General features: G+C 40.8%; 2 protein-coding genes across 5 annotated transcripts in view; both read left to right on the forward strand.

The window, feature by feature from the left end:
- LOC135196870 (uncharacterized) overlaps positions 1-1,966 on the forward strand; it is a 74,296-nt gene extending 72,330 nt beyond the window's left edge. For all 4 annotated transcript variants that reach the window (XM_064223648.1, XM_064223646.1, XM_064223647.1 and 1 more), the window contains 2 exons: positions 1,140-1,235; positions 1,669-1,966. In XM_064223648.1, the coding sequence (XP_064079718.1) occupies positions 1,140-1,235; positions 1,669-1,691 (119 nt within the window). In that variant the 3' untranslated portion in view covers positions 1,692-1,966. The remainder of the gene's footprint in view (positions 1-1,139; positions 1,236-1,668) is intronic.
- Positions 1,967-6,708: 4,742 nt separating this feature from the next.
- The window catches only part of LOC135196697 (uncharacterized Golgi apparatus membrane protein-like protein CG5021), a 33,228-nt gene continuing 24,490 nt past the window's right edge, over positions 6,709-15,446 (forward strand). The window contains exon 1 of the mRNA XM_064223528.1: positions 6,709-6,846. Coding sequence (XP_064079598.1) covers positions 6,835-6,846 — 12 coding nt within the window. The 5' untranslated portion in view covers positions 6,709-6,834. The remainder of the gene's footprint in view (positions 6,847-15,446) is intronic.

Here is a 15,446-nt window from a genome sequence, read left to right on the forward strand (position 1 = left end):
AGAAACTTAGTGACACGTAGTTGACAGGGCATGTGTACCAAAATTTAGTGTGTCACTTATAAGTCATGTGACCATGAGGTTGCATCATGGTTGGCTGCTGAATCTGGAGGTAGATCTGGATTTTGCAGCAAAGTTTTCATGTTGTACTGAGCTTTCCCCATCAGCAGAGACTAAAAATCCTAACACTATACAAATTAAAAAAAACAATAAACACAGTTTAGAGGTATTATGGATTATGATACAGTTTGCAACCTTTCTACTTTCATACTGTATTGATGCCTTTCAGAATGCTGATAAGATACTAGGTTGCTACGCTCTTTATTTACAAATAGGTTTTATGGTGACTGACTTGATAGTTGGATTTGGAGAAGGTGAAAAGGGGCTTCATTGACATCTAGGTGTATGGAAACCCAGTCTTGTCAACCATTAATTTGCAGCTTGAGACTTAAACACGATCAGCATAATCTTTCTTGTGGTGTGCTTTAGTAACTGGTAATCTTAAATCTGACATTATAAATCTAGACTGTGGCCCCTTTTTGGAATTAATATATTGAAGGAAATCATATAAACTTAACACTAAAAAGTGTGCTTTTCATTCTTGAAGTAACTGAAAGTGTTAACATAAAGTATCATCACTAGCATGCATAATGAGGTAGAAATAATGATTGACTTTACCTTCATTACAAGTCATCAGTATTGAGTACAAATTATATATAGCTATCCTAATTTTCGTTTAAAATTTTATTCAGTTATTAGCTGTGGGGACTGTATTGCTTCCTAATTATGGAATTTTCAGAGTCCTTTATATCACAGTTCACAAGAGATGTTGCATTCATCACTATTTGCAAATCTTTCCTGTTTTCAGTGATTCCTGCAATTTAAAACATCAGTTCCAATGTCAAGCTTACTTGATTTCTTACAATATCTTAAAAACAAACGAGAAGAAGTTTATATGAATTTACTGTTTGTAGATTAAGGTGGAATTTTATTTGCACAGTCTCTTGCTACTAATACAGTAAGAAAAAATGCTAAGGTGTTATGAAGCTGATTGGTCTTAAAATAAGAAATAGAATAATACATGTCTGCTTTCTCCCCATGTGAAGAGGACTTATTTGCTCTTTGTCATTTATTTACAAAAGGCTGTTGCTTGGATGGCTTCAGGTACGACCATGGTTGCCCAGCTGTCATCAGTGGTGATCCTAACATCTGCACAAATGGCGAATGGATTTTGCAAGGTCAGTCAAGCATGTTGTTAGTTTGCTTTATTGAATTACTCTTGTGGAAAGATCCATTGTAAAGTCATATCAAGAAGACAACCAGTGATACATTATTGATAGATAAGTTGACTTAAGTTTATGAAGATATTTGAGGAGTGCTGTAACAATGAGATGAATTGAAAAGTTCAGAAAAAAATCCTGATTAACATTTAAGATTAAATCAGTTTGATTCATGTCAGTTTTTTAATTAAAATAGTTAAGCTGTGCTTCACTATCCTTTTGAAAGTACTAAAATTGTTTTCATGAATGAATATTACATCAAGGTCATCCACTTTCAAGTGCCATACTAAAATTTTTAAAATATATTAGTCATTTTTAAAATTATCAATAACAGTAATCTGTATTAGGTAATTTATTCAATAAATAACTTATATCTTATACTTCTTTTCAGGCACAACTACTGTTGGAGGATAAATCCTCACAAAATCAGTGAACATTTTGAATGAGGTACAGGCCCTCTGCCAAAACTAAATTAGGAGTGCATAATTTGAAAAAGTCAGATGTCAACATGGATATATAATATACCCACTGTTATTGCAGATATGAGGTGTCAAAATTAACTTTGAAATATATCTAGGCAAAACAAGCGCTTACTTCACTGCCTAGAGAACTGTGGAATTTGCTAAAATTAAATTGTTCTTGTCAGTATTTTAGTGATGTTATTGAGAGTTTTTCAATCAGGATTTAATAAAGTGACTTATGAAAATGAGTGTGAGTTTTTTGCCGTTTTGGAAAGTGAATGAAGTGAAAAATAAGTCTAATTCAAATGAAAGCTTGACAATTTATAACCTGAAAATGGTAACAAAGAAACAAAAAATGTTAAGGGCCTAATAATTGATGTCAGCACATTCTTTACTAAATTAATGAAAGTATATGTACAGTGATACACTACTTTCATGAATGGGGAATTCGTGTATTTTTAAAAATGTAGTAGCCTCAAATTCGACATATTTTCTGTTAAAAACAGGAATGCTTTCGTGTTTTCCTTTGGACAAGGACAAACCACACTGATTTTACTGTGATAAATTTTTATTGTAAATTCGATTTGGCTTGTATTCTTAATTGGTATTAGGTTGAATAAAAATAACAGTTGGCAAAGCATGTTTTATTATGAGTTTTTTGCTGAAAATTGTATATATGTACATGGTCTTCTGTGGCATCTGAACTGAAACACAAAAACTATAGTAGTTGTTATTTTTCCAAATTTTAATTACGATAATAAAGCTTATCAAGTATATAGTGAGGCCGATTGTGAACAACATTAATTTACATAACAGAAAGTAAGTAAGAATATTGGTGCTTATGCAAATATGGATGACGATATTAAACCTCATGATGTGTCTACTCATGGATGATAAAGTATAACAGACTCTCGAGATGTACTGGAAAAACAGAGGTTAAAAGTCCCCCAATTCAGTTCTACTACCAGCCTGGGCACTCATATCCTTGAAAATCCTAACATGCTTTTCAACCGGAAAAGCCAATAAATTATAAATGAGTAAATGAATACAAGTCCCAGTTCAGCTACAGCAAAGCATTTGATTTGCAGTGAAATGAAAAGAAGTAGAAAACATAGCTGGTTGAAAGTAGTTGAACATTTATGTAGACATATCTGAATAAAGGAAACGTGCCTTTCCTTTTACGTGGGAAACTGTGGTAAGAATATTGAGGCTTTGCACCTATAAATTGTTCATTTGTACTTTAAAATGCAATCCTAAAGATTTAAGGGCAAAGTTTAGGAACAAAGGAGATAACATAATGGTAAGTAATGGTAGCATATGTTTCTATAATGTCTGGAAATGAGGCATAGGTCAAGACCCATGCTGATAGTAAAGACGCATTCACACGACCGAGTAGTGGCTGGTGGGCTCGCCAAGGCCACATCAGGATTTGCTCCTTCGCCAGACAATGTCAGGCAGGACTGTTTGATGAGCTCTACAGTGGCTTGGAACACCAGTCGGGCAGTACTGAGTAGGTGGCTTCCAGGTTTAGCAGCAATAACATCAATAACTCCAATAGAACAAAATTCAATGTACCGTATTCACTGCTTTTTGTACAAAACATTACAAACAAAGGACAGAAAGCAAGTGGATGTAAGGCAAGGTAAAGCTGAAGGAAAAGCACTTTGAGTCATGTGACCAGATTACGTTGATTTATTAGAAATGGATAGATGTAATTTCCCTATCTGCTTATACAACCCATCTCTCGTCAATTCCTATCAGGATTTCAAGAATCCATGCCCACGTCTTGAAACCACGGGACGTAGATTTTGTTAAAGGAGTCTTCGGTGCAATATGAACTAGAAGGAATAAGCCCAAATATGGCCTTTGAGTGGTATTCGACATGCCAGAAGGATAACGGAGTTAGGAAGCAACCAGCGTGCTTTGTGTAGCAAAATGTAGCAAATATTTTCCTTAAAAATCACCCTAATAATAATTTTCAACCGCGATTCAACTATTCCTGTAACATATACTGAAATATTTCACATCCAATGCTATTAGAAATAGGAGTATAGGATATCAATAAATCATTTTTAATATCATCACAGTAAAAGCCCTGCATGAGCACTATACATAATCTTATTGAAATCTAGCATTACCAAATCTTGCAACAACTAACCGCTTGATTAGATAATAATGCCGATCTAGATTTTACTTTAATAATGACAGCAACGCACCAGTATCTGAAAATAGTTAAATTCAGCTTTATTATTGTATACTGCACTCTATATTTCCAAAGGTGATTTATGTTATTATGAAGGAAGAAATATAGAAAAGACATAGTTATCCATGAAAAATATGATTACGTTTTCTACCAATTTACGTCTTGACGTTTCAGGTTGTTAGTGTTTCTCGCTCTTAAATAGGATACGTTTTGTACGATAAATATGAGTACCAAGCTATTTTTATTGAAACTAATACAATAAAATAAAATAATATAGGATTATATATATATACAAAAAACATTTTAAATGCACAAATATTTGAATACAAGGCAATATCTTCGTTGTAATTGGACAGTTGTTGTAAGAAACTGTACTGTTTAGCTGGTTGTCTTGCAACACTAACCGCTTGATTAGATAATAATTGTGAGAAATTCCTCTCACAACGATTTTATTTTCTAATGTTTTTGTGTATTCACTTGTTTCCATGCTATTTGTCTTTTATTATAGTTATTAGTGTCTGTCTCATAAGAAATTATTGATTGATTTTCACTGCGTATTGCCGTCTGTCAGGTAATCGACAGACAGGAACTATATCTGTATTTGTATTCATGTGAAAACCTAATGCATTCGCATGCCCATATATTTTGCAAAGATATGTACGTCTACATTACATGACATAATAAGGGTGAAAGAACCACATCTACTCGAGAATGACACTCTTAACATTATTTTATCTGATTTTGCTATGTTCTAGTACGTAGTATCTGTGGTGCGGTTAGCACCGAAAGGATGGTTTTACACAAAGACGAAGTCTTTTGACATAAACGTCAGTAGACGTTTTAGTAACGAAGTATAGTTACTGTTTTAGTTATGATAATTCATTTGTCTTTATATATATGAAATTGTTCTTGGTGAATGTATTGCGCATATTACGTATGGTAAGAGTTGGTGTCATTGGGTCTTGTTTGTGCCTCTCGCCAGAGAAGCCATTAGGAGAGGTCAAAAGATCGGGAGGGGAAAAGAAGGGTAGTAGATCGCCCCTCTGAACGCTCCTTTGCGTGCCCCTCTAGGGGTGTGTATGCGTATGTGCGTAGTACACTGTATGGGCTTGATATCGCCCAAAATTGTATTGACACACACCACCAATTAATTCACTACATTTAATAAATATGTTGAAGTTGCACACATTATTTGGAATTTATTTTTGACAACGAAGTTGATAATTATTGTAAAGTTTTTTATGTTCATGAAAACCTTGTACGTCAGTTCTACATTCGTGATAATTGTATAACTTGTCTCTTTTCCCCAACAAAACCCGAATGCAGGACGGAACGGACAGCTTCTTGGCTCAACTTTTGAGTTGACCTGTTATCTAGTGTTGTGTAGTGATGTGTGTGTGTGGATTTAGAAAGGGCGATTGCCCATTTGCCCTAATTCTTTGAGTTTTGTCGTAATTTGTTTCATTTGAGTGCCATTGATTTACAATTCCCCATTGAGTGATTAATTTCATTGTCACTATATGTTATTACTCTTTGTTATGTTTAACCTTTTAGTTATTAAATTAATTTTAACTTTACGTTTATCAAATGCGTTTCAATATCCTTCGATTTTATTTCATTTTTCCTATGTTTCAGTTTTGTGGATGGTGAATATGAATTGATCTGTAAAACCTTTATGTGTTCATATCTTAAGGTATGCAAATAACTTTAGAAAACGAGATAAACACAGCGGTTCTCTAAGGTCTGAAAATCAACCGTGAGCACTCGCAACATTTAGAGAGAGGGAGAGGAGGAGAGATGAGGTTAGGGAAGAGAGACGAGAGAGAGAGAGAGAGAGGAGAGAGAGAGAGAGAGAGAGAGAGGACGAGAGAGAGAGATGCGGAGAGAGAAGAGACGAGAGAGAGAGGAGAGAGAGAGAGAAGGGAGAGAGAGGAGAGAGAGAGGAGAGGAGAGAGAGAGAGAGAGGGCACGTACCTCTCGTCGTATCTCGTGTAGCGATTTATGATCTGAGTTCATGTCTACAAGGACTGCTCAGTAAGTGAAAGTACTTAATGTGCTACTATTCATTAATGATATTGGTGTGTTATCCTCGTTAGTAATGAATTGGGTTGAGAGATATCTCGCCGTAATTTAGAAACCGCAAAGGGAGTTTTGTGGAGTTGTTACGTAAGGCTTTTAGCGGTTTTTGACCAAGTAACAACGTTAAGCATATAATACAGTCCACTATAAGTCCATCTTTTTCGCCACAATAATGCCGATCTAGATTTTACTTTAATAATGACAGCAACGCACCAGTATCTGAAAATAGTTAAATTCGGCTTTATTATTGTATACTGCACTCTATATTTCCAAAGGTGATTTATGCTATTATGAAGGTAGAAATATAGAAAAGACATAGTTATCCATGAAAAATATGATTACGTTTTCTACCATTTTACGTCTTGACGTTTCAGGTTGTTAGTGTTTCTCGCTCTTAAATAGGATAAGTTTTGTACGATGAATATGAGTACCAACCTATTTTTATTGAAACTAATACAATGAAATAAAATAATATAGGATTATTTACATACAAAAAACATTTCAAATGCACAAATATTTGAATACAAGCTAATATCTTCGTTGTAATTGGACAGTTGTTGTAAGAAACTATACTGTTTAGCTGGTTTGAATATGTTTACGTCGCCAATGGAACGCAACCGTGTTTGCCACATCACAGACTGACTGACTCCGATAACAACAACAACAACACTTCGTTGCTCTGTGTTGACGTTCCTCTTCGAGAACAACTGTTATATGCGTACGTGGTAAAAGGGGCTGTTTATAGGAGGATCAAGAGCCAGTGAAGTAATATATCTTCCAGCCTGTTTATGGATTCTACGAAGAGACATTGATCATGGAAACTGGTGTAAGTATGCTAGGCTCCCTAGGTATAGGTACTACGTAAACATTTTGTGTGGCCTACTGTAGGTGAGGCCAGATTAGTCTACCGTATGCATATGTGGGCCATGTTAAACTGATGCCAACGTTAGTGTTATGAATATTTCAGGGTAAATCTAGGCAATAACTCAGCACTTAGGGTAGAACATCACAGCAGGCCACCTACAATCAACACCTAGCCACCCTCCGAAAAAGTACATTATAACGCGTCCTGACACCCGAGATGGGCATCAGTCGCGACTTGTTGTTGGTGAGAAACGGAGCTAAAGACCTCTACTCTCCTTTCGAAGTAAGTATTTTCTCCAAAGTTAGAAATTAAGGCCAAATTTTAAGATTTAAACAGAGGGTACTGAAAATGGCGCCCACGGCAGTGGAAATCTCACCAAAACGCTTCAGAAATTTTTACTTACAACTAAAAATGTTTCGAAGATTGACGCCATCTCGATGTTTACGGAGTCGCTTGTGTCAACAAACTTTCCATTTCCTGTGATAAATCCGCACACCACTTGTACCCACAGACGCTGGAGCACTTTTATCACAACAATCGAAACACGATTTCTCACCAACAACAAGCCAGGCGTAAACAGCTGTTTGGGTAGAAGATGACGAGAAGCGTGCTCTTAGCTAATTTTTAAATAAGTAGTAAAACATCAATATTTTACATATTTATGATGATTAATTTGAAAATATTCGTTATTGAAAAAGTAACTCGACTCTGACTCAAATTTAACTAATTATTTTTCTGAATTAGAAACGTTCTTTCAAGTTCTGTATTATGACGTCACACATCTTGACTTTCGTACCTATTGTAAATAATTGCTATACTCAACTGTCATTGCAGAACAGTTTACCAGTTATTCATGCAGATCTGTTATCAGCTATACATGTAATTGTTATAATCGTAATGCGCATATATAGCTTTATTATTTACTTTTTTGGATATATGAAGATGTTTTACTGCTGGATTATCGCCGTAGTGTGACGCAATCGTTTTCGGTCCATGGGCCTCTGTCTGTTTTCGCACCATAAGAAATATGGGGCCGACGAATTTGCAATGACCAGAAAGTCGTTAAAAGAGGAAAAGTTAGCATTGAGGGGCATATGTTTTGACTGAGAAAAATTTATTCAATAGCTAGCTTGTAAAAAATACTTGGTTATAAAAACTTGATTGACAACTAAGCAGCATGTCTACTATGGGTTTCAGAGACAGTGCAAGCACGTTTTTGGGCAATACCTATTTCTGTAACGAACACTCTTAACAGAACGAGATTTTGCTATAGTGCATTACACCCAGTGCCGTAATTTATAAGGGTATCGTGAATCACTAATCGTAAAGAATAACGACACCTGTCCTTGTACCAAGAGACAAAAACTCCATTATGCAGAAATTGGGATACGAACACGCGTATAAAGCTCCACCTACCCTCTCCCCAAACCCCCCTCCACCGCCATCCCTTTTCTTCTTCGTTCCTCCGCCTCTCTCTCTCTCTCTCTCTTCTCTCTCTCTCTCTCTCTCTCTCTCTCTCTCTCTCTCTCTCTCTCTCTGTTGCCATTCGGCATGTGTTGACCCTCCAAACTGGGTATAAGGACTACACACAAAACGTTGAAATTGGTGAAATTAGGCTATGTATTGGAAGTATATATACATAAATATTAAAGCAATATCATTATTGCATTACTATGACAACTAGAATTCATGAAAACCAGTTATAACCTGTTAAGCGTCACCCACGTAATAATACGTTTACCGCGATCTACTCGGTAGCGCCTTCAACGGGATATTACGTTCAAGACTTTAACTGTTGCTTGTCAAGCCGTCAGCCCCGTAATAATACGTTTTACTCGTTATAGAAAGTGTAGGAACATCATTTGGTAACACTCTCAGCACATGGGAAACTTATTTCCAGCCAGGCAACTCTTTCTTGGTGGTCGCTTATGCTAGAAAACTGCCTGTCCCTGTTGGTTTTCTTTCAATACGCTTCGGGCGTTTATAGAGACAAATTGGATTTCGCGTCTTTCACAATGAATTGTCCCAAAGAGGAGGCATATTTCTTCAGGTGAGATCTAATCAAATACTAGATGAGGAGTGTGATATTGATAACCTATTTGATGATGAGAGCTCTAGTTCTGAATCCTCCAGTGATGATACAAACTTTTCTTCCAATTGCGGGAGTGAAGATGACTTTCTTTGCCGAGTGACTGGACTCCGAGAGAGAGAGAGAGAGAAGAGAGAGAGAGAGAGACGACGAAGAGAGAGACGAGAGAGAGAGAGAGAGAGAGATGGAGAGACGGAAGAGAGAGGAGGGAGAGGAGATAGAGACGAGAGATGAGAGGAGAGAGAATTTCCTACAGTTAATTACAGTATGAATAACAAGCATAAAAATCAATATTAACTTTGAAAAACTATCATCAGTGCTATGATCGCTGATACAAAAAAAGCGTGACGGTAGTTAGCAGCGAGCTCATCAGGGGCGGACGCTTAACAGGATAATAATGGAACGGCGTATGTGTGAAGCCTCCACTAATGTGGCAACGATGATTTTGCCATTCTTAGCATGCAAACATTAAAGGTTACATTTATTTCTGGCATACGATTATTAAAGAAATTCAAAATACTAATAAAGACTGAAATCAATGAAAAGTGCTAGCAAAAACAAAAAAGCAAAAAAAAAAAAAACGTAGTCGTTCCTCTGCACTTTTCCGTATTCGTTCCTCTATGGTTTTCGGCAGCCAGATGTACGAAAACGTTAGAAACATTTGATTTTATCTACTTTAGAAATATCTGTAATTTTTGTACAAGTAACTTTACCCAGCAGATATATACTTAGCTATAGACTCGGTCGTCCCGACAGAATTTCAAAACTCGCGGCACACGCGACAGGTAGGTCAGGTGATCCACCATTCCCGCCGCTGGGTGGCGGGGTCTGGAACTATTCCCGTTTTCTAAGCCATAATTTCTCTGTCGGTTGAACGGACAACACCTATTGTTCGTTCCTCCATCTTGGATTTCAACTCGTTTGCCGAGAATTTGGATTGATTTTTTGGTGACGTATTCTGTTTTTTCTCTGGCTTGGCATACGCTTAGTGTGGACTGTTTTCGACTTGGTTTTGACTACTCTTTCACGATGTCTGACGCTAAGGCTTCACCTATGTTTAGAGTTTGCAGTAGGGAAGACTGTAAGGTTAGGCTGCCCTAAATCGGCATTAGATCCGCATAGTATTTGCGCTAAATGCAGGGAGAATGAATGTTCTTTTATTAACACCTGTGTGGAATGCGAGAAACCTTACGGAGCTTGAATGGAAGGATTATCATCATATGTTAGGAAGCTTGAGAGAGATAGAGTGAGGAAGGCTTCAGCTAGGTCATCTAGTAGATCTTGCTCCTTAGAACAAGAAATTAACTCTCCATCTAACAATTTTCCTTAGCCTCAGCTGCTTCTCCTGTTCTGAATCCAAAGATTCTTCATCAGAGAGAGAAAATGTTAAAGCTTCAATTAAGAAACTTCAAGCTCAACTACGAGCTCTAAACCAAGGTAAGAGTGGTGATAGTGACTTGTGCAGTGTCCCCAGTGCAGTGGAGGGGGCGTCTGACCGGTTCCTCATTGCTCCTAGGCCTAGACCTCTTCCAAACTCCCAGGACCAGGGGAGGAGGAATGTGCGAAAGCCGCAGGGAGGATGCAGAACATCCCCAACGGTCAGGCGTCCCTCCCTTCGGCAGATCCTGTTGTTAAGTCCCAGGCTGCCTCGGATTGCCAGCAGAAAAGGCGTCCTAAAGGAGTGTTTTTCGGCCTCAGACTCTTCCTCTCCTAAACGAGGATGGAGTCGGCCTCCCGTTCGCGCCCTTGAAGAGAGCCTGGAAGGCGCCTAAAGGAGACGCTGCTGACTCCAGCCCAGAGCGTTTTCCCGAGGATTGGCCTTCGGGACCTAAGAGGACTAGACAAGAGGAGCCTGCTCTTCAAGATCCTACAAGCAGTTTTGGTTAATCTGCAAGAGCAGTTAGCGTCGCTCGTAGGCTCTTTTGCTAAGGACTCTACAAGGAGGAAGGATGTCTCGCTCCCTGTTAAGAGTTCCGCTAAGCGTCCTTCTTCGTATAGGAGAGAACTCTCACGATCTCCAGGGCGGGGTTTATCCGCCTTAGTCAAGGGACTAGTCGGATAGGAGTTGGTTCTTTCCTGAGAGAAAAGCCCTTTCGCACCTATAGGCTGGCTTCCCCGAAGCGTCCTCTTAGACACAGCGCATCGAGCAGAAGCCTCCCGATCGGTTTAGCTACAAGGAACCAGAAAACCGATTTAGGTATCAGGATCCCTTGGGTCTTCTCAGGACCAGGAGCCAGACAGGCGCAAAGAGGCAGCAAGACGCAAGGAAAGGACGTCAAGTAGCCGGCTTAGAACGCTGGATTCAGGACGTCAGGATTCTGCTAGAAGGCAGGAATCAGGACGCTATGAGCCAGGACGCCATGAGTCAGGGCGCCAGGAGTCAGGGGCCGGAGTCAGGGAGCCAGGAGTTTTCCCCCCCCCCAGGGCGCCAGGAGTCAGGGCGTCAGGAGTCAGGGCGCCAGGAGTTAGGACGCCAGAAAAACAGGACGCCAGGGAGAGTACGTTAGGCGTCAAGTGTAGGGCGCCAAGAGCCTGTTAAGCGTCAGAATCAGGACGCGGGGATCTTTTCAAGCGCCCTGAATCAGGACGCCAGGAGCCTAGCAAGCGCCACGAACCCGGAGAACCTAGACAACAAGAATCTAGTAGGCACAAGAGTGTTGCCGACAGACAGGAGCCTCACTCTTCGTATAGGAGTGCTAATGTTCCGCGCTCCCCTTCTCGGGAAAGGAGTTCTTCTCCCGGGAAGAGCCAGATCACTCCAAAACGATCTCCTTCTGTAGATCAGTTGGATCAGGTATCGGAAGACGAAGAGCCTGTAGATGTAGCAGTTTCGGACTACAAGAGACTGTCTCTTTTGCTGCTAAAGGAGTTCGGAGACTCCCTTCATCCTGCGGACCCTCCTTCACCAGGATCGTTAATGTCCAGCACTAAAGCTCTCAAATCGTCTTCCTTCGTTTAGATGCGCCCCGCTCTTTGTATGAAAAAGGCTTGAAAAACTTTTCAGAGTGGTTGACTTCCAGAAGGGAAGCGGGCAAGACAGTTTTTCCTGCCCCTCCTTCCAAGTTAACAGGCAAACCAGGAAGTGGTACGAGACCAAAGAACCCGATGGGGTTAGGTCTGCCTTCTTCCGCGGATGCGGATTTTGCGTCCTTAGTGGACTCTTCTAGGAGGAAGTCGTTGCTGTCTGCTAAGGCGACTTGGGGCATGTGTGAGCTGGACCACCTTCTAAAGGGCCTCTTAAAACCCTAGAAGTCTTCAATTTTATGGACTGGGCGTTAGGAGCATTAGCGAAGAGAGCTCAGGACACGGACTTTGTTCCATGGAGGAACTTTCGAGCGTCCTGGCTTGCCTGGACAGAGCAGTCATGGACGGTTCTGTGGAAGTTGCCTCTCTTTTGGAACGGGAGTTTTGAAGAAGAGATCTGTCTTTAGCTCGTTCTTAGCAAGAGCAGTATCACCCTTGCAAAGGACATCTCTTCTTTTTGCTCCTTTATCCCCGCACCTTTTTCCACAAGAGACGGTTAGAGAGGTTTCGAAATCTCTTACGGAGAAGGCAACTCAAGATCTCCTCACGCACTCAGCCAAGAAGTTTAGGCCAGCAGTGCCGATAGAGAAGAAAGAGAGACCCTCTTTTGTTCAGCCCTTTCGAGGAGCCTCCTCTTCTAGAGCCCCTCTTAGAGGTAGAAGACCAGAGAGAAAGAGTAGACCATCTAGAAGGTCCTTCGGGAAGTCTAGATGAACAGCAAGTCCTCCAGACGAAAGTAGGCGCCAGGCTACTCCACTTTGCCAAAGTCTGGGCGCAGAAGGGAGCGGACTCCTGGTCCCTCTCTATCCTGAAAAAAGGATACTTAATCCCCTTCAGGGAAAATCCTCCCTTGACGACAACTCCAAGGGAGTTAACCGCCAGATACTCGGATCCGGTCCGAAAGCTTGCTATGTTGCAAGCAGTGGAACAGATGATTTCCAAGGAAGCGGTAGAACTGGTTCAAGATCTCCAGTCCCCAGGATTCTACAATCGGCTATTTCTGGTACCGAAAGCATCGGGGGGATGGAGACCAGTTCTAGACGTCAGTGCCCTGAATTTCTTTGTCTTGAAGAAGAAATTTTCAATGGAGACGTCTTCCTCTGTTCTATCTGCTCTTCGTCCAGGGGACTGGATGGTGTCCTGGGACCTTCAGGATGCGTATTTCCATGTGCCAATTCATCCGGCAGCAAGGAAATATCTGAGGTTCATGTTCCAAGGGAAAGTGTTCCAGTTCCGAGCGATGTGCTTCGGACTTTCGACTGCCCCTCAAGTCTTTACGGACATCATGAAGAATGTAGCTTATTGGCTACATCTGGAAGGGATCAGGATCTCGTTATATCTGGACGATTGGCTAATAAGAGCCCAATCGGAGGAGAAAAAATGTCTGGAGGACCTTTTAGTGACTCTAAAGTTGACAAAGTCCTTAGGACTTTTAGTAAATCACGAGAAATCCATGCTGATCTCCCCAGCACAAAGTATTGTCTATCTGGGGATTCAGATGGATTCTCGGGATTTTCTAGCGTATCCTTCTCAGGAAAGGAGAGAACGCTGCCTAGAAAAGTGTCAGTCTTCTTAAGGAAAGAACATTGTTCCGCGAGGGAATGGATGAGCTTGCTGGGGGACCCTCTCCTCGATGGAACAGTTCGTTTCCTTAGGAAGACTTCACTACGACCCCCTTCAATTTTATCTGAAGGAGAAGTGGGATTGGAAGTCCAACAATCTGGGAGAGACTTTTTCCAATCTCGAAACGGATCAAGGAGAATATCCGTTGGTGGTTAGATCCACAGAAACTAAGCAAAGGAATCTCCCTTCGCTTACAGAACCCAACGCCCTAGCGTTGTTTGCAGACGCCTCAGATCAGGGTGGGGAGCGACCCTAGGTTCGCAAGAAGTGTCAGGCATTTGGGAAGGAGAACAAGTGTCCTGGCACATCAACAAGAAAGAGCTAACTGCCATTCATCTAGCTTTGGTTCATTTCGAGGAACAGGTCTCAGGTCTGGGGATTCAGATTCACTCGGACAACACAACAGCCCTCGCTTATATAAAGAAGCAAGGGGGGACGCATTCCTTTTCCCTGTACGAATCAGCAAAGGATCTGCTGATTTGGGCACAGGAAAGGAAGATCTCTCTCCTCACAAGGTTTGTACAGGGAGAGAAAAATGTCCGGGCAGATCTGTTAAGCAGAAAAGATCAAGTCCTACCCACGGAATGGACTCTCAATCCTCAGATTTGCCAACAACTGTGGCATCTGTGGGGAAGGCCCAAATATAGACCTGTTCGCGACCAACAAGAACCACAGATTGGAAACCTATTGCTCCCCGATCTCGGATCCTCAAGCAGTAGCAGTAGACAGCTTTCTGCTAGATTGGACGGGCTTGGACGCTACGCCTTCCCTCCTTTCAAGATAGTAGGAGAAGTGTTGAGGAAGTTCGCTTGCTCGGAAGGAACAAGAAGACCTCATCGCTCCCTTTTGGCCGGCTCTCGATTGGTTCACAGAGGTTCTGGAGTGGTTAGTGGATTTTCCAAGATCGCTTCCACTAAGGAACGATCTTCTCAAACAACCCCACTTCGACAGGTTTCACAAAAACCTCCCCGCTCTAAGTCTGACCGCCTTCAGACTGTCGAAGGACTTGTCAGAAGCAAGGGCTTTTCACGAGAAGTGGCGAAGGCTAATTGCAAGAGCCAGAAGAGTCTCCACTTCTAAAGTATATCAGTCGAAGTGGGAGTTGTTAGAAGATGGTGTAGGGAAAAGAAAATATCCTCCTCCAGTACCTCTGTAACTGAAATCGCAAATTTTCTCCTATATTTGAGAAAAGACTGTAACCTGGCAGTTTCAACAGTGAAGGGTTACAGAAGTATGCTGGCCTCCGTTTTTCGACATAGAGGAATAGATCTGACAAACAATAAAGATCTTCATGACCTTATAAGGTCTTTTGAGACCACGAAAGAACATGTAATCAAGAAGCCTAGCTGGAACTTGGATGTGGTCCTCAAGTTCCTAATGTCGGAAAAATTCGTACCGTCTCACGCAGCTTCGTTTAGGGACTTAACAAGAAAGTCTTTATTCCTTTTTGCGTTAGCAACAGCCAAGAGAGTGAGCGAGTTGCAAGCTTTGGAAGGTAAAGTGGGGTTTAAGAAAGATTCAGCGATTTGCTCCTTTCAACCATTTTTTCTAGCGAAAAATGAAAATCCCTCAAAGCCTTGGCCAAGAAGCTTTGAGATAAAAGGAATATCTTCTTTAACAGGGAGAGAACTAGAAAGGACTTTGTGTCCAGTCAGGGCACTCAAGTTCTACCTGGAAAAGAAGAAGTTGCTGAAAGGTACAGAAGAAAGTCTTTGGTGCTCTGTAAGAGATCCGAAAAGAGCGATTTCTAAGAACGCCCTTACATTCTTCATAAAAGATGTAATAAGGGAAGCTCACCTTAAATGCGAAGAAGAGCATTTCAAGG

This window comes from Macrobrachium nipponense, chromosome 18 (genome assembly GCF_015104395.2).
Source record: "Macrobrachium nipponense isolate FS-2020 chromosome 18, ASM1510439v2, whole genome shotgun sequence".
Lineage (NCBI taxonomy): Eukaryota > Metazoa > Arthropoda > Malacostraca > Decapoda > Palaemonidae > Macrobrachium > Macrobrachium nipponense.